This window comes from Nothobranchius furzeri, chromosome 18 (assembly GCF_043380555.1).
Source record: "Nothobranchius furzeri strain GRZ-AD chromosome 18, NfurGRZ-RIMD1, whole genome shotgun sequence".
Taxonomy (NCBI): domain Eukaryota; kingdom Metazoa; phylum Chordata; class Actinopteri; order Cyprinodontiformes; family Nothobranchiidae; genus Nothobranchius; species Nothobranchius furzeri.
In genome coordinates, this window is record NC_091758.1 from 24,666,075 (window position 1) to 24,688,740 (window position 22,666).

At 42.4% G+C, this 22,666-nt stretch overlaps 1 protein-coding gene across 3 annotated transcripts; it reads left to right on the plus strand.

The window, feature by feature from the left end:
* Nucleotides 1-1,148: 1,148 nt before the first annotated feature.
* LOC107392050 (uncharacterized) lies at nucleotides 1,149-20,828 on the plus strand. 3 transcript variants are annotated; one of them, XM_070546848.1, is made up of 6 exons: nucleotides 1,149-1,456; nucleotides 4,457-5,077; nucleotides 12,340-12,670; nucleotides 15,204-15,298; nucleotides 16,039-16,214; nucleotides 19,874-19,979. In XM_070546848.1, the coding sequence occupies exons 1-5, from the start codon at nucleotides 1,344-1,346 to the stop codon at nucleotides 16,199-16,201; spliced, it is 1,323 nt and encodes a 440-aa protein (XP_070402949.1). In that variant the 5' UTR covers nucleotides 1,149-1,343; the 3' UTR covers nucleotides 16,202-16,214; nucleotides 19,874-19,979. The 3 variants fall into 3 exon arrangements, with proteins under 3 accessions (XP_070402949.1, XP_015825104.3, XP_054597699.2); XM_015969618.3 differs by lacking the exon at nucleotides 15,204-15,298 and having other exon boundaries at nucleotides 19,874-20,826; XM_054741724.2 differs by lacking the exons at nucleotides 1,149-1,456; nucleotides 15,204-15,298 and adding an exon at nucleotides 1,763-2,044 and having other exon boundaries at nucleotides 19,874-20,828.
* Nucleotides 20,829-22,666: the final 1,838 nt, after the last annotated feature.

Consider the following 22,666-nt stretch of genomic DNA (forward strand, 5'->3'; position numbering starts at 1 on the left):
CAGAGTGTCTTCTCCAGAGCCCAAGCTGTTTTTGGAAGTGAGAACTGCTCCACCTTACTCGCAAGCTCAGCTCCTCCTCCGAGCTTTGTCTTCAGTCGTGAGGATGTTCTATCTGCCTTCTTCTCAACTTTCACCTGGATCTGGTGATGAGGAGGCAAGAAGTCTGGGACACCTGTGAAGAACATCCTGGAAGGAGGATTCCTGCAACTCCCTTGAGGACTAACAACTTCTCTGGGATTGGGATCCTGTCAGGAAGAGATCAAGAGTGTTGCTGTGGATGTGGATGTTTGGGTTTCTCTACTGGACTTATTTCTGCTTCCTTTAGATAAAACAGTGAAATGGGATTCCCTGAAAGTTACTTCAAAAAAACCACTAAATATCTAAATTTTATGTATTTTTATAATTAAACAGCAACGATTTGCTTGAAAATTGAAGTGCATGTTTGTGCTGTGTGACGCATTTAAATCCAAAATTCCAATTTCTCTAAACTTTCTCATAAATCACAGAATGGTGGAGCAGACGTCAGTCCATGAAGTGCTTCAGAAATTTGGACAGAGTTCTCTTAGAAGTCTGCCGAATCATTCACATTAGTGTGGGTGGATCGCCACATGTAGAAGCTCTTAATGTGGTCAAGCAACGGTGGAACTTCCATGAAAGACTAATCCCTAATGTGGACAGGGTGCTGAAGAGAGTGAGGCCGCTAAGGTCTGATGAAAAGGACAAATAGTTAAATATACTGTATGATGAGAGGTATAAATACATCTGCTGCCTGTCATTTTTATTATTAAAAAGCTTAAAAGCAGTTTGTAACTCACTTCTGTAACAACATAAGTGATCAAAAATGTTTCATTGCACAAGGTGTTGAATGTTAAAGCTGCTGACGGTGACCAACGAAGAGCAGCATGGTAACAGCTCCTTCTCTCTGGTAGTGGGAGGGGCAACATCAGCTAACCAAACATGCAAGGAAGAATCTGCAGGTTTACCTAGATTAAAGGTGCTTTATTGAAGGCAAATAGATTATCATTATTTTTGTCTATTAAACATTTCACTTTGCCAATTTTTCTGTTTGGCAAACATTTTGGCATATAAATTATCCCTGTGGGGGCAGGTAGAGACAAAGCTGAAGTTGGTTCTCATTTCTGGCTGGGGTTTACAAATCAATTGAAACTGTTTTATGGATTCTGTTTTCAGTGTAGAATAATTTTGTCCAGGTTTGATGTGTCTAGCTGTTGTAGTTTTATAATAGGAGCAGATTAAAGATGCCCATGGTGTGGAAATTTGGTTCCCAAACGGGAAACCAGAAATGGGAACCAACATCTGTTCTTTAGGTGTGGGGTGGAGACATGGGAAGGTCTGTGTGTTCCTCTAGGAAAACTTCAAAGGTTCAAACATTGTCAGGTCATTTGCTGAGAGCACTAAATGGAGGGTCGCCTCATCCATGCATAGCTGATTTCCTGTAAGTTTGTCTATAAATGATTACAAATTTCAAATCCACTGAATAAACCTTAAACAATTTGGATTAATTTTATCTGCCATTCCATATAGGTAATTTATTACAGCTTCTAAGATTCAATTATCGTTGATGAACTGATGTTGCTGCAGATTGCTTACGATTTGTCCCTTTTACCTGCAATTTCATTGTTTCAGTATTTTGTTGTACAAAAGCTAATCCTAATTTTCTCAATGTGCTTAGTTTTTGCTCTGAAATTTGATATAATCACTATAATATACCAACACGTCCCTGGTATGCTGAAATTTGTTTGACTTTAACAGAGCAGAAGCAGAAGCAACCTGTTGATCAGCTAATGTCCGTCAGCTGTTTGGTAAGGCAGCTCATGTTGCCATGATAAGCTTCATTTTTAGATGATAAAATCATAGATTTAAAACTGCAGGAATTTTCACATGTGAATTTTGAAGGAAGAAGTTGGAATATGAGAAAAAACTTCAGGGTTTTTTGGAAATGTAGTGAACTTGGTCCTTGGTTCAGCAAGGTCCTCTAACTGCTGCTGAGATGATCCAAACTGAGCAGAAGTAATCTAATGGGGTAAGTCCTGAAAACTGATGTTGATTTTAAGCAGCTTATTATACTCTCAGCTAGCTTAAATCTAAAATGCAGGTCAAATCTCCAGAGACAGATGGATCCCACAGTTGGTGTCAAGGCTTCCCTTTGGGTAGGCTAGGCTCTGGAGATGCTCTCTACAATTTAAATCAATTTATAATAGCATATTTTACCACTTGTGTTCCACTAGATGAAAATAATAGTCACGAGTTGACAGAATACAAATTGAAGCTGTTTGTGATCATGTTTAAGCTTTACATTAATGTTTGCATGTTCAACCAGTGACATTTGGAAATGTCTTTTTCAGATTTTATTTTAATGTCTGAAGTGAAAAGAACATGGAGCTCTACACACACACACACACACACACACACACACACACACACACACACACACACACACACACACACACACACACACACACACACACACACACACACACACACACAATTTCCAAATCTGTAGCTCAGCCTGGAATAATGATTATTGTGAAACAAGCTTGATCCATGCTGTTGGTACAGGTTACGTTAAGTAGGGAACGTTAAAGCAGCCCAACAGACTGTTTGGATATTCAATGTGCTGGAATCTTCATCAATTCACGCCACAAACTCTGGGTTTCACTGTTTTAATCATTTCCCCAATCTTTGTACCAGCTAATATTTGTCACTTGTGATTTTAAGTTTATATCATTTTTCTTTGAGTAATTTTTATTTTTCTGTCAGGACAAGTAATGGACCTTTTCTCACTTCCGTTTCCCTATAGCAGAGAAAAGTCCATAGAATCTGACTTGGATCAAAATTTAGCATCACATACATTTTCTACTTTATTGGTAATTGTACAGAACATTTTGATCAAGTCATAGTTAAATATTTTTTTATTTATTTTTTTATAATTTAAGATTATTTATCTCATATGATTTTACAAACAACCAGTAATTTCATGTGCGCTCATGGAAGATGTGCTCCCTCCAGAGTGCACACTCTGCCAAATACTCTAATAATAAAAAAATCAGCCATGCAACAATGTCAAATTCCTATCGGTCAAAGGTGTCCTTTATAGGTTCTAACACCAGTTATGCAACAAAATTGTTTTTCCACAGACATATAATTACTTATTGGGTAAAAATATACGATTGAGACCTTCATTATTGTAATTTGCTCATTCTTCCACTAGAATGACATGGCTAGAGCTGTTCTTTTATTTGGGAACATGTCTACACACAAGTACAATATACCACATAGTGTGTAAAATTGTTCCCAACCACAAAATACACATATGTGTGTAAGTGTGGTTAATAAATGAGGCGCCTGGCTGGCCAAAACATATTGTGAGAGTCTGCTCGTAATGTCTGGATTCTCCCATCAAAAGGAGCTTTAATTCCCACCTCTGAGTTAAGGCTAGAAGGGGGATCTGGCCATCTGGTTGGGGTCTGGGGTGGTGGGTTGCTTTGCTCATCGTCGAACTCTGGCAACCGGTGATGGTTGTACCCTTTGTGCAGCAGTACTAGGACCAGAGTAAATAGGGTGTGTATGGGGAGCATGAGTGGGTGTCTGGAGTGCATTTTTGTACGTCTTGGGTTGTATGTGTATGTGTGAGACATTGAGGCCCTGTCCACACGTAGCCGGGGATCTGCCAAAACGTAGATATTTTTCTACGTTTTGGCCTGTCATCCACACGAAAACGGAGTTTTTTCACACGAAAACGGATCTTTTGAAAAACTCCGGCCAAAGTGAAGATTTGCGTTTTCTCCGTTTTGGGTGTCTGCGTGTGGACGGACGGGCATTCTTTATTTTAGCATTTTGGTGCATTTTCTTTAAAAATTAAAAATTCTGTCTAAAAACCACAGTAATGCGCCACCTTCAGCTGAAAACATAGAATTTGAGTCATTTTGAATAAATTTTAGCCAATGGCTAAAGAGTAAAGTACTACGTAAACCAGTAGAGTACTACGTAGCAGCTCCGTGCCAAAGTTATAAAAGCAACGAGCGTCTCGGCCACGCCCTGTGGCGAGTGGGAGTTGGATTTGCAAGCGAGCGTAGGAGGTCAGCGGTAGTTCAGCATTAGCACATAGCAGACTCCGAGGCTCAATTGACCCGCTCTTTAACAACGTATTTATCCGGGTACGTGTGGACAGTTTTTTTTTTTAAATGAGGTGGTGTGGATGCAAGTTTTTGGAGGGGCAGATATTCGTTTTTAAAAAAAACCCGGCTACGTGTGGACTAGGCCTGAGTCTGAGTTGTGAGATTGTATTAGCTTTAGATTTGTGTTGGACTCAACTTGTCCTGGTCACATTGTGAAGCAGGAGTAACTGTAATTCTTAAAATGCAGTGATTTTCAGGTTTGTATCATTGGAGGATTATTTTAGTTAGATTTATTTTAATAGCATTTTTTGTTTCAGGTTGGGATTTCATTTCTTCTCAGCCCAAATGGAAAAGGCAAACCACTACAAAAGAACTCTTCTACTCATCATCCTCATTACCTGTGTTTTCATAATCTTTCATTTAAGATCACCCAGATCAAATGGCTTCATCCCAAAACGACGTGGGCCTCGATATGTTTGTAAACCATTAATTACTGAGCAGACCATCACTCCTCTTAAAAACACCAAGCATCTACTGGTTTCCGCCTTCATGGATCAGAGAGTGAAAGGTTTTGATGTACGGATCATCGGCATGTTTCTGAGAGACTCTATTCAACCACTCTACTGCCTTTTCTGCTGTTCTGGCCATTTAAATGGAACAAAGCCAGCAATGGTTTTACCTCACACGGACCACTTTGGGTTTCCCTTTGGTGCTACAGACGTTATGTGTCAGTTACCTAAAAACTGTGATGTGTCACATGTCACCCTTCTTACTCGGCCCAGTACAAGGGATGTATCTGACCTCAGCTGGATTCCTGTGAAAAACAAGAAAACCCGTGGAAAAGATGAGCTGACGGAAAACTTCACTGTCTGCATTTCCACTCTGTTTGGGAAATACAACAACGTGCTTCAGTTTGCACAGTCTCTGGAGATGTACAGGTCAGTAGTGTTACTCATGTTATTAAAGACCCAATTCTTGACACAACTTAAATGCCACTTATCGTTGCATCAGACATGTCCTAAAACTACAATTGTTCATTTGTGCTTCTTTATTTTTACATCATAAAGTAATTGATGCAGGAATTGAGCAAAAAAGTTGTGGCTTTGGGTTGGCTTTTTTTTTTTTTAATGGTGCATGCTTCGACTCACATGTTGATGCGATGAAACCCACAGCACTTTCTTCAATTGCTGGCAACTATGGGAACGGAGATGAGTACCTGCCCCATAACTGGAGGGTTGCTGGTTTCACCCCAATCAGTCTGTAGTTTTTCTGTGCCCTTTGGCAAGATGCTTCACCCTCCTTACCTGCTGCTGGTGGTCGGAGGGACCTGTGGCTACAGTGTACGGCAGCCTAGCTTCTGTCAGAGTGCCGCAGAGCAGCTGTGGTTACAATGTAGCTCATCACACCACTGAATGCATGTGTGAGTGGGCAAATGACATGAATGTTGTGCTTTAAAGCACCTTGGGGGTGTTGTAGGTCTCTGAAAGGTACTATGTAATTAATTGGATTTAAATCGTATCACAGATGTGAAAGTCAATGGCAACAGAGGTAAATTTTCCAACTATTGACCCAGACTACCCCCTCGTAGCCATTTCTCCCTGCTGCCCTCAGGCCCTTCAAACATAACTCTGACCCTGACTTCACAGTTGAGGCAACAGCTGTGCGGAACGTCGGCAGAACATTGCTGCTTCAAATAGAATTCAATAAATTCTGTAGGGTTCATCCAAACTGGTCCCAGTGCAGAAATGGTCAGGTGAGCCCCAGAAGCGGCACACTAAAAAATGGGGTTATACTGAGCCAGGATCCTCAGGAGGTTTCTTCCTGTTAAAAGGGAGTTTTCCTCTCCACTATCGCTAAATGCTTGCTTGGAATGGGAATTGCATCAAGTCACTGACACCAGTCAGTGACTTGATGCAATCTGCTGGGTTCCTTATATAGGAAACTTTGTACTGATTGGCTTAATGAACTGACCTGTGTTGGAATGTTTATTATGTGAAGTGCCTTGAGACGACTCTTGTCGTGATTTGGCGCTATATAAATAAACTTGAATAGAATTGAATTTTATTTTTGCAGCAAACCACTTCTGGGACACATCAATTTCGGCAGCTAACATAGTTCTAGACAGGAAATCGGACATAGTTTCAGTCTAAAACGTCCGGTAATTTTCTAAATAAGACTATTGCATCAACATGATTTCATATCTATGTAGATTACATCAATACATGCGACCTAACGGCTTATTTACTCCCAGCATCTTTTGAGAAGTGCAACGGTGTGTTTTGTGGCTTTAATCCTACCAGTGGAGAGGGACAACATTAAATATGACCTCAAACCGTAATGTCAAATGTGATTTATTACTTCTACGGTTGGCATTAACCTTTGATGTCTCGAGGGATTTTGTAATCTCGCAAGTCCAGCGAGGAGGACGGCAGAGAAGTTGCTCTGTGGCTGAGACTTTCCGGGTGTGGACTGGTGCGCAGTGAATCACGCGAGTAAACCATTCCGCTGCCGTTCGTACTCCTGATGCCCCCAGTGTGAAGTCGGGGTGAGATGCAAGCGAGCACGTTTCAGTAAAAGCTTTGTTCTTTCTACCATTGCTGCTCTTCAGTTTGGAATGCTAATCCTGCTCACTTCCACTTTTCACATGTGCTGTCCTGTGTGCTTATATTCATTCATTCATTCATTCATTCATTCATTCCTACACGTCTAAGCCATAAATCACAAACCGAAATATTCTACAAATTCTACATTCTAAAAAATCCTGCTATGGCACAAACAAAAGAAATAAGTGTAAATATAATACTTTTGATATAGAGTCATATTATCAGGCAATGGATTCAAAGCAATTACACGTCTGCTTCACATATTCATGAATAGCATTTCTAAAGAAGTGAAATGAAGATATTGATCTTAAATGTACGGGTAACTTGTTCCAGTCCCAAGGACTTTTAACATAAAAATCATGTTTCTCTACTTGTATAAAACCAAGGAATTACAAAAGAGAGCACTGATCCAAGTGTGATACACATACCATAATTAAAGGGTACTAACATTTTCAAATAAGATCGAAAATCAAAACAAGATTCATTTAAAAATTGGTAATAACCAATAAATTTGACCCCTTGCATTTAAGGAAAGCCATGAAAGGCATGGCACATGTGACAATGGTGTATTCTAAAAGTACAAGGTAAAATAAAATGACATAAGTTATTGAATATAACATCAAGAGATTAAACACGTGCAACTGTGAAGTTCTGGTAAATATCTGCATTATCCATAATCCGAAACAAAAGTTGGCTTACAATATGCTTCCTTATTGTGATGTCAAAACAACTGATAGTTTTCAAAAAACATCAACCTAATGTGAGATTTCTTTGAATATGAGGACAAGTCTGGTTCCAAACAAACCCCCAAGTATTTAAATTTATCAGATGAGAGGAATCATGAAGAGTCTAAAAAATGTAAGTTCAGATCACCATTTACAGCAGAATAATAAGTTGTCTCTGGAAAAGCATAGAATACGATTTTGATTTATTAAGAAGTTAGAGTTGGCATATTCTGCACTTTGTTCAAATTAAGCTGAAGGGTCTCCTGAATTACCAGTTTGTTCGGTTTAGAACAATATAAAAGTGTATCAGCATACACATGATTCGAGCATGAAGTACAAAAGAGTGGCAAATCATTTATAAAAATTGAAAGTACTAAGGGCCCCAGTGAAAAACCTTGACGCATTCCACTAACAACCCCCTGCAAATTGGACTTGCATCCATTGAAGGAATCGTATTGCGAATGATAATGGAAATAAATGAATGAAAGTAAAGTAGAGTTGTTTCTGTGCAACATACAGATCACCTCATTGTTTACTGATCACCAGAGGTGTGGACTCGAGTCACATGACTTGGACTCGAGTCTTTATTTTAATAACTTCTGACTTGACATGATAAAATTTATGAAGACTTACGACTTGGAATCTGACTTGAATGCCAGTGACTTGCGACTTGAATCGGCTTTCAACTGTTGACTTGATGATGACTTGAGCGTATTTGATATTTTAGCACAAAAGTGGCATGACATGGACAAAAAGCATAAATCATTCTTTGTTCTGGGTTAGATTTTGTACTGCTAAATGTAGCAGCACATTGTTTATAATCAATTTCAGTTGCACTTACTGCTGGTTTGAGCTAATATTATTATCAGGCTCCTCCTGATGTGGAGGAGCAACAGGTCTACTGAGAGCCCCTCCCCGGTTGACCAAGCTTGTCACCCTATCTCTAAAGGAGAGCCCAGCCACCCTGCGAAGAGCACTTACTTTGGTCGCTTGTTTCTGCATTCTTATTCTTTCGGTCACTACCAAAAGCTCTTGACCATAGGTGAGGGTAGGAACGTAGATCGACCAGTAAATTGAGAGCTTTGTATTCCGTCTCAGCTCTAACTTCACCACAACAGATCAGTACAACGCCCGCATCACTGCAGACGTAGAACCAATCTGCCTATCGATCTCACCCTCCATCTTTCCCTCACTCGTGAACAAGGCCCCAAGATACTTAAACTCCCCTAGTTGAGACAGGATTTCGTCCCTGACCTACAGAAGGCATTCTACCCTTTTCCGATTCAAGACCATGGTCTTGTATTTAGAGGAACTGATTCTCATCCTAGCAGCTTCACACTCTGCTGCGAACTGCTCCAGTGAAAGCTGGGAATCACATTCTAATGTAGCCAGCAGGACCACATCCTCTGCCAAAAGCAGAGACCTGATCCTTAGGCCACCAAAACAGATCCCCTCAACACCTTGGCTGCACCTAGGAATCCTGTATAAGTTATGAACAGAATCTATAATAAAGGGCAGCCTTGGTGGAGTCCAACTCTCACTGGAAACGAACTCTACTTATTGCCAGAAAGTTAGACCAACCTCTGACACCAGTCATACAGGGACCTAACAACCTCCCTCCAAGATCCCCCTAATGGTATAGATCCCTGTGTAGTTGGAACAGACTCTGTGGTCCCCCTTTTTAAATAAGGGGACCACCACCCCAGTCTGCCAATCCAGTGGAACTGTTCCCAATGTTCACGCAATACTGCAGAGCCACATCAACCAGCAACATCCAGAGCCTTAAGGAACTCTGGGCCGATCTCATCCACCCCAGGATCTTGCCACTGAGGAGTTTTTTGCCCACTTAGCCCCAGAGATTGGAGAGTCCAACCTAAAGTCCCCGGACTCTGCTTCCATACCGGTGGGATTGAGATCTTTGAAGTATTCCTCTCACTGATCCATAACTTCTCAATTAGAGGTCAGCAGCACACACTCTAAACAGTGTTAGTAGCACACTGCTTTCCCCTCCTGACATGCCGGATGATGGATCGGAATCTCCTCGAAGCCATTTGGAAGTCTTGCTCCATGGTCTCACCGAACTACCCGCGCACCAGGGTTTTTGCCTCCGCGACCACCCAAGGCTCATTCCACTTGGACTGCCGGTGCCCATCAGCTTCCTCTGGATTCCCACTGGCTAAAAAAACTGATAGGACTCTTTCTTCAGCTTGACAGCATCCCTAACCCGTGGGGGTTGCCACCACGACAGACACCGACAACCCTGCGACCACAGCTCCAGTCAGCTACCTCAACAATAGAAGCATGGTACCATGGCTCACTTGGACTCCATGTGCCCTGCTTCCCTTGGGACGTGTTTGAAATTCTAATGGAGGTGGTAACTGAAGCTCCTCCTGACAGGAGACTCTGCCAAACATTCCCAGCAGACAATCACAATATGTTTAGGCCTGCCAGGTCTGACCAGCTTCTTCCCCCACCATCGAAGCCAACTCAGCAGCAGGTAGTGGTCAGTTGACAGTTTTGCCCCTCAATATTTAAGTTGGGGCTCCTTTTGGACTGGATTACTGCAGCAATGCGGCGTGGCATGGACTCGATCAGTCTGTGGCACTGCTCAGATGTTATGAGAGCCAATGTTGCTATGATATTGACCTTCAGCTCTTCTGAATTGTTGGGTCGGGCCTATTGCATCTACCTTTTCACAATACCCCATAGATGTTCTATGTGATTAAGGTCAGGCAATGGTCCTTAAACCAGATACTGGTGCCTTTGGCACTGTGTGCAGGTGCCAAGTCCTGTTAGAAAATGAAAATCTGCCTCTCCATAAAGTTGGTCAGCAGCAGGAAACGTATAGTGCTCTAGAACTTCCTGGTAGATGACCGTGTTGACCTTGGATGTCAAAACACAACGGACCAACACCAGCAGATGACATGGCACTTAAACTGTCACTGACTGTGTATACTTTACTCTGGACCTCAAGCAACATGGATTATGTTCCTCTCCTCTCTTCAAACTCTGGGACCTTGATTTCCAAAGGAAATGCAAAATTTACTTTGAGAAAACATAACTTTGTACCACTTTGTCTTTAGCCCAGGTGAGACACCTCTGGCTTTGTCTCTTGTTCAAGAGTGGCTTGACACAAGGAATGCGACAGCTCAAGCTCATGTCATCCATATGTCTATGCATGGTGGTTCTTGAAGCGTTCCAGCTGCAGTCCACACTTTTTAAATCTCCCCACATTTTTGAATGGTTTTGATTCACAATCTTCTACAGGGTGTGGTTATACCTATTGTTTGTACACTTTTTTCTACCACATTGTGCCCATCCTTCCCCCTCCCTATTAATGGGTTTTGACACCAAGCTCTGTGAACCGCCAGTTTCTTTAGCATTGACCTTTTGTGTCTTGCCGTCCAAGGGCTAAGTGACAGTGGTTGTCCTTTAGACAACTGTCAAGTCAGCAGTCTTCTCCACGGTTGTGTAGCCTACAGTACTAGACTGAGATTGTTTAAAGGCTTTTGCAGGTGTTTTCATTGAAGTAGCTGATTAGAGTGTGGCATTGGGGGTCGTCAATATTGAACCTTTTCACAATATTCTAATATTGATATTCTAAATTTTGGATTTTCATTAGTTGTCAGTTAAAATCTTCAAAATTAACTAAACATTTGGAATATATTATTAATAATGAATTAATAGAAAAGTTTCCAATTTTGAATGGAATTACAAAAATTAAGGAACTTTGTCACAATATTCTAATTATTAGCTAGCCCCTCTAGACTCGTAGCAACAACCTGACTCCAGGTATCTGCTGCGGTTCTGCCCCATACTGCTGCAGGCTGCAGATATCTACATAAAGTTCAGTCCACTTAGAAAGTTCAGTCATTCACAATCAAGTTTTTTCTGAACCCCACTTCATCATGGCCGTGCTACCTGCTAGCTTTAGCCAATCTGCCCGTTGTTTAACCCTTGAACCCAATCTTTGGGCCATTTCTGTCTTTTATAGTGGTTTGTGTCTTTGCAGATTTCTCTATTTTCACCCACAGCACCGAGATGACCACATTGTGTGCCTGTAAAATGTGTTTGACTGTGATATGCACATTTAACGAAGCCTTGAACCGCTAAAAAAATTTCGAGGAATTTAGTGAATCAAACCATTAATAGCATTTGATGATTCGTTTTCAGCCCTAGGTTCAACATCGTCTTAAATTTTGGCAAGGACTGAAGAGAACCAAATTCCTCCCATGAACTATTGCATCATTCAACAGGGGAACAACAGAAATCATCCTGCCTCCCTGCAACATAGCCTGGTTTAGCAGCTGCTCAACTGAGGACAAAATGATTGCAGAGAAATGGTAGGCTGCATTTTTATAGATCCTTCTAGAGTCCTACAGCCCAAGGCATTTTGCAACACCAGACATTCACACAACATTCACACAGTTTGTGTTGAGCCACAATGCAGCCACAGCAACCCTGGAGCTAAGTGACGTAGGTGGGACTGCCAATACACTAGACACCATTGGTCCCTCTAACCACCACCTGCAGAAAGGCCGGTAAAGTGTCTTGCCCAAGGACATGACTGCGGCAGATTGAGTGTGACATGAACCTGCAACAATCTGGTTACAGGGCAGGCACTGAACTCCTTGGAGCTTGTTGCCTCAAAAGAGAAACTAGGGAGAGCTGCAAAGATTATTTGCACCCCACTCCCAGCCCCAGCTGACATTGACAGATTGTTGTTAATAAAGCCTAGAACATCCAACAGGATCCGGCTCACCTATCAGACCACCTATATGCAGTTTTGCCTTTTGGCAGAATGCTGCAGAGCATCTGGAACAGCTTTAATTAAAATACATTTAATAATGAAAATGTGTGTTTTGATCTCAGGTTACTTGGAGTGAACAGAGTGGTGATTTACAACAATAGCTGTGGCCCAGACCTTGAGCATCTTCTGCAAAGTTATGTCCAGGAGGGATTTGTGGAAATGGTTCCTTGGCCCATTGACAAGCACATGAATCCGTCTCATGGCTGGCAACGCTCACAATCTGAAGGAGATATCCACTACTTTGGCCAGCTAACCACACTGAACGAGTGCATTTATAGATCCATGAATCGCTCACGCTATGTCCTGTTGAATGACATTGATGAGATCATCATGCCATATATGCACAACAACCTGATGTCTCTAATGGACAGACTGCAACCACTGCATCCTGATGTAAGTAGTTCTCATCATGCTAATGAGCCAGTATTACCTGTAAATCCTCTAATACAGGCCGGTATTCAATTAAAGGCCGGGTCTCCAATTTTGGACGGTGACTCTAATGGCCGGTCTCTTATTGTGACCGGATGGAATGTGTGTCCCAGCGGCAGGGTTATAGTCCCCAAATCAACCAGCAGGAGGCAGTAGGGGTTCACGTAGACCTTTATTAGGCTTTTTCTTCAATGTTTGTAACGCTACAGACACGATCCTCTATCATGCTCCTACCACACAGAGTCACGGTGTCAGTTAACCATGCTAATTCAACCCGCTCCACAGAACACACATCACCTTCCCTGTGGCTTACATAACACTCACACAACAAGCAAATCAGCACATAGGAACTAGCAGAACGATAGGAAACACATATAACACAATACCCAGAATGCACCTGGCTTACAACCCCAGCCAGGTCATTACACTATCAAGTTCAAAGAGAACGTGCTGATTATGCTGCAGAACACTCTGGAGAGCAGCAGTAGGGGGTGTATGAACTACAGTAATCCCTCGTTTATCGCGGTAGATGCGTTCCAGACCTGGCCGCGATAGGTGAAAATCCGCGAAGTAGGGACTCCCAGCATGCCCCTCGCGGGGATTCCCTCCACGTCGCACCTACGTCACAAACCGCGGCTATAAACGGAAGTCGCCTTTCCAGCTCAGTCATCATTTCTTCAGATTCATGATCAGAGTTTCCAACCTACCAATCAATCCAACGAACTATCAGCTCATAGTAAGTTATCTTACTTACTTCTGGAAAGCCCGGCATTTCCGTGTCACTTCGTTGACGCTCGAACGCTCGGGGGTTTCCTAGAGCAGCCGGCGTTTCACCGACGCTATCACTTCCGCGTCTGTGAAACCACGCTCCCTATTGAATTATCGTATGATCACATTCTCTGTGATCAGCAACGCGCTGTGCCGGACCGTAGGTACTGACACGCGATCGTTCATGTCGGTTCATTTCCTTTAATGTTTTCTGTCTTTTATTTGCGCCTGAAGTGTATCGCTGCTGTGGAGCGGGGCGCATCAACTTGTCCTCCGACGCACAGATCACTGATGCGGCCGGCAAGCAGGGAGCGCTCAGCTGTTTTCGCGGTCGGTAGATCTGCCTCCTGAGCACGGCCACAGTAACAATCAGGTGTCGCCACCTCAAAAACTAATTTAACACGTGATCGTTCATGTCAGTTCATTTCCTTTAATGTTTTCTGTCTTTTATTTGCGCCTGATGCGTTTCGCTGCATGCTGTGGAGCGGGGCGCTGCGGGCATCACCTTGTCCTCCGACGCACTGATCACTGATACGGCCGCCAAACGGCGAGCGCTCCGCTGTTTTTGCGGTCGGTAGATCTTTTAGAACTGCAGTTCAAAGGTAACTCATGAGGTGAATATATATGAACCCAGGCAGCAGTTTTTCTTTAGGATTGAGAGGAGATGCAGGAAGATAATAAACAGACAGGACAGAAAAATAGTCAAATAAAAACAAGTTAGTTTTTGTACCTGCTGTTGCAACAAACAGACACCATTGAAGGTCATCAGAAGTGAGGAACAGAAAATGAAATAATTATTTTAATGTTTAGAGCAGCAGGAACTCCGAGAGGCTGCAGGTGCATCAGTGAGTTTGCGGTGCTGCGCAGGGGGAGGGGGGAGAGGGCTGAAGCAGAAACTACCGTTGTTAAAAGAAATGTGTTTAATTTTGAAAATGTGGGCGCACTTTTAATTGTCAAAAACTCCAGCGAACCATTAGTTAATTTTGCTCAAATAGAAATCGAGGCCTGCCTCTAATACTGGCCCTCCTTCCAATAAAGGCCTGGAGCTTGATGAGCTTGAGTCAAATACAGGCCCGGGCCTGTATTAGAGGATTTACGGTATGCGTGTTTCCACTGTCTGAACTTAAGGGTTCATCGTATCTCCACTTCACCGGCCTAGCCGAATGAGCTGTTTACTGGGCCATTTTCAGGAACCTTACAAGTACCTGATGAGGGATAGGTACTAAAAATGGCCCGGTGGAGTAGCTGAGCGGAACTTTTGGTCGGCTCATGCTGATCGGTTGCGACTCAGTAGAAAATTACATCAGCAGACGCATGGGCCATTCCCATCTGTACCGGGTCGGCCCGGGCCGGGTAGCCCCAGTCGGCCCCAGCCTGGCCCGGTTGATTCCACACCTCCTTGTCTTAAGTCCATGTGGGCTGATTCTACCCACCAATCAGAGGCTTGCTCTAATGGAAGGTGTGAATTTGCTGTCAGCAGTGGGTGTGTTGGCCCTGGTCAGCCTGAAGCAGACCCCCTCGAGAAGAGGGCTGAGAATGAGCCTTGGTTGGCCCGGAAAAATACCAGGCCACCCAGATATGTAAACAACTTACGCTACCCGGCCCGACCCGGTACAGATCCCATAATGATGTGACGTTAACAAATGAATCAAATCTTTTGAATGGGTATGCAAAGTGAACAATGAGAGCTGAGTCCTTGTGGAGAACTGTTCGTGTTGTCTTCCAGTAGCAACCCCCCACCCCCCACCCATCCTGTGTGATCTCACGGACATCAACGGAAAGCAACCCCCTTACAAGACTGGCTCTTTTGAACGGCTCTTTGAGGTAAAAGACCGACTAATGAACGGCTTCCTTCAAAGAGCCATAAGTCCCAACTCTACAGCAGACGTAGTCTAAAACAACCAGCTTTAGAAATGTTGCATGTGAAGCAGAATGGAAGTATGAGAAAATAAGCATTGACCGCACTGCTTAAAAATCACCGTTGCTAAATTCCTAGCACCCAAAAACACAGCAGAACTCTCCCACGATGACGTAATTAACGTGGCTTTGTTGTCTCACAGAGGGCCCTAACAAACTGAACTTTCGTCTGATCATTGAACGCCACATTTTACATCATGCTGCTATTCTCCTCCTCCGAATGGATTTAATTAATATGCCATACTTAAAAATAATAAGTTTAATGTTGTTAATGTTACTGTGGGCACTTTTTTGTGTTGATCGTTGACCTCACTCACTGCTGCAGCCATTGCGACACGCAAATTCCTGAAATCAAATCAAATCAAAGATACTTTATTAATCCCAGAGGGAAATTAAAGGGCTGAATTTATATGGAGACACAACAGCTGAGAAGACCGTTACATCTCCCGGTCAATTCCCCCTTTGCAGAATTTACCCAGAAGTTTCGACAACGAAAACACGCCTATAGCAACATGCATTTTGTCAGGAGTGGCGCTGGCCCAGTCTGAACTATGGTTACCTGGCGATTGAATGATTGTTTAATCCCAGTTTTCCCATAACATACTGCTGTTGGGTAATACCCTGAATACTGTGTGTGTGTTCCGTAGGTTGGTGTGTTCCTTATTGAAAACCACGTCTTTCCCAAGAAGTATTTTGACCCTAGTGGGAAATTTCATCTGCCTCAGTGGAGAGGGGTGCCAGGAATTAATATTCTGGAGCACATTTACAGGGAAGACCCTGACAGAGACATATACCATCCATACAAGATGATAGTTCAACCAAGGTAACCCAAGAAAAACATTCAGATGGATGTTGTTTGACTCATATATGTGGTATCATATTTGAAATCACTACTTCACATTTTTGAGAATACATCTTTTAGCAGCCACCGATTGTTCACGTTGTCCTCTTTAAAAAGATTAGGTCTGTTATTTTATTAATAGGTACACTTCAACTGTGAGACAGAATGTAAACAAAAAGACAGGGAATGGCATTGTAAGATGGCAGCCTGCTTATGCTTAGCCAGGATCCTCTGGAGGTGTCTTCCTGTGGAGTTTTCCTCTCCACTGTTGCTGCATGCTTGCTTAGTATGAGGATTGCTGTAAAGAGATTCACACAGTGAGTCGATGCAACCTGCTGGGTTTGTTATATAAGACTCATTTTACTGATTGGCTTAATTAACTGATCTGTAGTGGGATGTTTACTTTGAAGTGCCTTGAGATAACTCTCGTCGTGATTTGGCGCCATATAAATAAGCTGAATTGAATTGAAATTTTTAAAGAATGAATATGTATAATGGTCCAGACAATAAATATTTAGCACTTGCAAACAAGCAAGAATTCCAGGCCTTACAGACCTGTTACTACTACTTTAAGAAGCCCTTCTATCCTCCATTCTGTATTAATGACTGTTGTTTGAACTTATCTGTATAAAAGACATCTGAGTGTCCACACCTTCAGTCAAACTCCAGCCTCCACTATAGCCCAGATGAGAAAGCTGTCTACGGACACCAGGGACAGGATTGTACATCTGTCCAGTGATAGTCAAATGAAGCCTCATGAAGCAATGAGGCTTTCCAGCCCAACGGTTCACTACTAGTCAAAGCTTCACTTAGTGCTTTATACACTCCCCTTTTATGCTCAGTACAAGCCTCAAAGCCTCTGCTTCATATGTCTCATCACTACACCCCTAAAAGACTGGGATGAGTCATTCTACAATTGGCAGGCAGCCTGGTGAAGAGATTACCGTTGGAGCAATTTTCAGAAAAAATTGAATAACTGACAATCTCCCTACATCTGGAACTCCATGCAAGATATCTTCTTGTGGGGAACAAATGGTGACAAAACAGTCCAGTGGCATGATTATAATAAAGCTTGCTTACACACAAAACGAGATCTGAAAACTGAATAAGTGATTTATAAAGGAAAATGTGCACAATATTAAAGGTATGAATTCCTGAGTTTTTCATGCAGGCTGAATGTGAAAATGATCTTCTAACCCGATTTCCTGCATTATCTTTTGATAGAAGATAGATGATGAAACTAATAGGATTTGAAAAGCCTGATCTACATTTCATTGTCATTTAACATGCATGGAATCGCGCAATTTGACTTATGACAGGGACGGCTGTTGGTTTAGCACCCAGGAAAGCATCAGACTCCCTTCTGCTTTTTATGTTTCTATTTTATTCTTTTTTTTTTATTTATTTTTTTGTTCCCACTTCAAGCTCACCACTGCAGCAGTGCGGTGCAGTACGAAGGTAATAAAACAGTTTTTTCCAGGCCGACGTCATGCTCCAGAGCATGGATTTTCTTCAGGTGTCATGGTTACCCTAGCATCCGGTCGAAAGATAGGTTTATTTATATGCGCAATATTCCTAATGTAGTTTGCATTGTTCATTTATGGTAGAAAGTGGATGTGTAGGAGGCAGGATGTCATCCAGAAACACCTGAGCACATTTCTGGGACATTTATGATTTAGAAAGTGGAAACTGTGGAGCACTGTTTTATAAGCTGGAAAACTAGTCTGTTTAACTTTTATTTATTTATTTATTTATTTATTTTGCTGAGCTTAAGTAGGGTTTTGGTAAGGATTCTATGCAAAATGTTCTAAATGAGGCCCCAGAACTACACAGGGGGAACTGGTCAATGGCCTGAAGAAAGCTGGACCCATCATAACAAGGGTTAATATTAATAATGAATCATGAATAAAATCCTGCAGCGCTCGAAAGGTCCCACTGGTTTAGCCAATACACGTCCAGGCTCATCCAAAGTTTGCTAGTTTGATGATCCAGAGGAGGATTAGATGAATGTCATGGTCATATGAGACCAAATTGGAACCCTACTGTAAAAATGTTACTTGCTGTGATTTAAGGGGAAGAATATTGAGTTGAATCCAAAGAAAACACACTCACTGTAAAGCTTGGAGGTGGAAATATTATGCTTTGGGGCTGCTTTTCTGCAAAGGTCACAGGGCAAGAATGAATGGGCCCACAAATTGTGAGATTTTGGCGGGGGGGGGGGGGGGGGATAAACTCCTTGTGAGAGCACGGAAGGCAAATCATGGCTGGATCTTCTAGCATGACAATGATCCCAAATACACCGCTCGTGCAACAAAGGAGTGGCTACATTTCAAGGTTCTGAAGTGGCCTACCCATTCTCCAGATCTCGGTCCAATCTAGAATCTGTGGAGAGAGTTGAAAGTCTGTGTTGCCCAGTGACGGCTCCAAAGCATGACAGCTGTAGAACAGATTTGCATGGGAGAATAGGCCTAAATACCAGCTTGACAAGGGTCAAACATGTCCTGTAGGTCTTTACCTGGTTTGCACAACCAGAACACAAAAGTATTGAGGTGAACTTTTGTTATTGACCAAAGACTTTTTTTCTGCACCATTATTTTAAAAAATAAATTAATAAATCATACAGTGGAATTTCCAGATTTTTTTTTCTTTTACATTTTGTCTGTCGCAGTTAAAGTGCATCTATGATGAAGACTACAGATTTCATCTTAAGTGGGATGACTTGCTTAATTGGTGGCTGACAAACTTTTGCCCCACTGTACTTTTAAAGGTGCAGCGAGTAAACATGGAAAAGTACTATATCCTTTGTATTAGAACTCAGTGGCAGCATTAAGTGTTCAATGAGTACAATAATGGTGCATTTACACTTTAATCTGATTGGTCTGTTCCTGGTAGGGTCATTGCATCAAAATGACCCATTGCATCAAAATGGTCAGTGGTGGCTTCCTGCATGCCGGATTTATTGGCAATGTGGATGCAGTGGGGTAAATATGGGCTGCATGGTGGCGCAGTGGTTAGCACTGTTGTCTCGCAGCACGAAGGTTGCAGGTTCGAAACTCTGCTGCGGCCTTTCTGCGTGGAGTTGCGTGTTCTCCCCATGCATGCGTGGGTTTCCTCCGGGTACTCCAGTTTTCCCCCACAGATCACAACATGCCCTATAGGTTATAAATTGTAAGTCGCTTTGGATAAAAGCGTCTGCTAAATAAATAAACATAAACATAAAACATATTTTCTGACTGCAGCTCGGACTGGAGCTGCAGCAGTAGCATGATGACTTGCCATCTATCGTGAGCGCCCTTGGATGGTGGAGGTGCCCTCGGCAGTACCACTGCACAGTGAGAAGGGTAGGAAGCTGTGTGCTTCATGTCCGTCTCCAAAAGCAACACAGCTCACGCCCACTTTTGTTTACTTACTTGTGGCACTTGGGAATGACAGTATTGACTTCTCTGCACCACTTTAGTAGTTCCCATCTATGTACTTTCCAATGTCAGCATTCCTAAGAAGGCTGTGAAAATACAACCTGGCCGCGCAGGGGCGAGATGTCCCCACCCGGGCGAGGCCAAGCTGACCAAAGCGTAAATGCACCATAACATTTAGGCCCATGCATATTTCTTTAAACTTACTTCTGTGTGTCTGCATTGCAGGATGGTGGAGCAGACTTCTGTTCATGAAGCGCTCAAGTATTTTGGAAAAACCTACAGAGTCCCGTTAGAGGTGTGTCGTCTGATTCATGTTCGTGTGGCTCTGCGTAGATCATTGACTCTCGAGCAGCTCAATGTGGACAAACGACTGTGGGACTTCCAGGAGAAACTTATTTCTAATGTGGACAGGGTTCTGGGCAAGTTGGGGTTTCTAACAATAAAGAATTAAAGTTAATGGAAAAAAAGGACAGGGTATTTTCTTAAGAGGTTAAAACTTGATTGTACACCTACAGACTGTTAAACATCTATTTAACAATTGCTATGGCAATTTGAATGAAGGTGATTTCAATTCTTAAAACACAATAAATGTTGACAACAGCGCTAGAAACTATTTCCTTTACAAATATTATTTGAGACATTTTGGGTGCTTTGTGTGGAATAAAGGCTAGTTTTAACATCTACAATAATTTTTTTACAAGATGTTAACTAGTAAAAGTTCGGTAGAGACTGGGTGACTCGAGGTAAGTCATAAAACACTTTCTGTTGCATTGTGTAACCCTGCAGTGTGTAATAGTCTTAAATTTCAACCTGAACCAAGCCGACTGGTTAGGTCGTTCTGACTAAAAAATAATCGTACTAAAACAAGATGCTGAGCTGTAAGGTGTAAGCAGCGTTCAGTCATTGTTCAGGCGTAGGGAAAGTGTCGATGGCTCATTAAATGCAGTGCCTACAGGATGCTAAATAGTTTCCCCCACCCAGGTTGATGTTTGGTCAATCATCCCTTTGTTACTTGTGCTCTTCTGGGCTAGTTCCATTCTTACCCTGATCTGATACAGCTATGTGCATTTTTTCCAGTTTCTTAACTTAGTTTAGAACAGGGGTCCTCAACTAAATGTGTTCAAGAGCCAAAGTTTATTTTATTAATTTTTTCAGCAGACACCGACACGGCCAGATGCTCTTCTAAAATGAAGTTTAAGCCTTGTATCTTAGTTTATTAATATTTAAAAAGGCTTGTTTTTCATCTAAACTGTTTTCATTGTAGTTTTAGTTGTATTTGGGGGCATTCTTCTTCCGGCTCTTGTAGAGTACAGACTCTTTTTTTTTTCCTCTCCTCTCCCTCCCTCCTCATCCCAAGGCTCTCTATCCTGTTTTTGTGTGCACGGCGCTTTCTGCATTTTTCAGGAAACTGCAAATTATTAAAAATGGATCTGGTCAGTTGGTTTCTCAGTGCGATTGACAAAATTATGGTGTCAGGTTTCCGCCAAAACCCGTGCAAGCGTAGCCAAAACCCGTGCACGCGTATTGTGCACATCGCGCGTGCGAACGGGACTCGCGCGTGGAGGTTAGAACCTCATGAGTGAAAATATACATGGCGAGGAGGTCATTTGTACACTGAGAGGGAGCAAACTGTGTCTGTGAGCGCACAAGGATGTGCACAAGTGACAAACCTCGTTGGCCAACGAGCACACGGCAGAGGAAAACATGCGCGCGGCAGCCTCACTGCGCGCTCGGTGCGGCAGCCTCACTGCACGTGTGGCAGCCTTTCTGCGCGCTCGGTTTCTGATTCTGCTCGCTCGGCTGTTGGGAGTTTTGGCACTCTGGAGGCGTGGAAGAATTAAAGTGCCAGAAACTGAGCAGTTGAACTTTCAATTTGAGAGCAGAATTTCATATCAAGAGACCATCTTTTTAATTTCAGAATACTATTTTATATTATTGCTCTCAAAACTTGTAATGCTTGCGCTCAAAATGTCTGCTCTCTTTCAAATTCACTCTGTTCTCCTTCAAATCTTTGTTTTTGCGCTCAGATTTAACCTTCTTACACTGGTATTGTCTTCTCATGTGACAACATTTTCTCTACACGGATCAAAACTCCTCCCACAAGTCTGTCCCCTGCTCTCACGGATCTTGTCTGCTCTCGCTCAAAACTTAGAAGTACAATCTCCTAGCAACCGCTCAGCCAATAGAAAGACTTGTGGGACTGGGCGGGAACAAACCTCTTTGGGGTGCGCTCGTTTTGCGCTCTGTGGATTTTCCTGTGTGGCTGCCGCATCTGCGCACTAACAGCCTGGCTAATACCCGCTCTGATCTGGAGCGAGAGTTTCACCTGCACCAGCAAAATGGACCAGAACCAACAAGACGCTCAAGTAAGTTATTTTTCAAGGCTACTAGCTGCAGTTTATTCCATAAAATTGTTTTGTTATGCTACTTTTTACGACTCCTCACATTTAATATTGCAACAGGGGCACATAGCTAGGTGGATTAGGGTCCTACATGGAATAAAATGTCCGGTGTTTTATCCAGGAACTGGGGATCGAGTTATGAGGGGCTAGATATGTGTCAGGGAAAGATCCAAAAATGTTTTCTAGTGCCGTATTCCCCAGAGTTGGATAAGTGAATGAAAAAGGATTGTTTTAACCAGCGCAGTAATTCTTATCTGCCAGCAGTCTGTCTGCTTTAGATGAGAATAAACCATGTAACTTAATGGGAGGTAGTAGCATTTTGTGTGCAAAACTGTAAAATTACTAAATTATGATACCAGTTATTCCTGTTGAGCTCAATAAACATGTTGACTGCAAATGAAAAGTAAGAAGTAACACATTTGCAGGAGCCAATTTAGACAGTAGACAAATTTTCACTTAGGGTGGAATATCCCTTTAAATCAAACTTCAAACATGCACGTTAGCAATATACAGAATATTTTAATTACATTTCATGTTAATCATTATTGTTTACTTAACAATGATTGTTGGTCACTGATTTAAAAAAATGTCTTTAATAGGTTTCCTGTCCATTGTG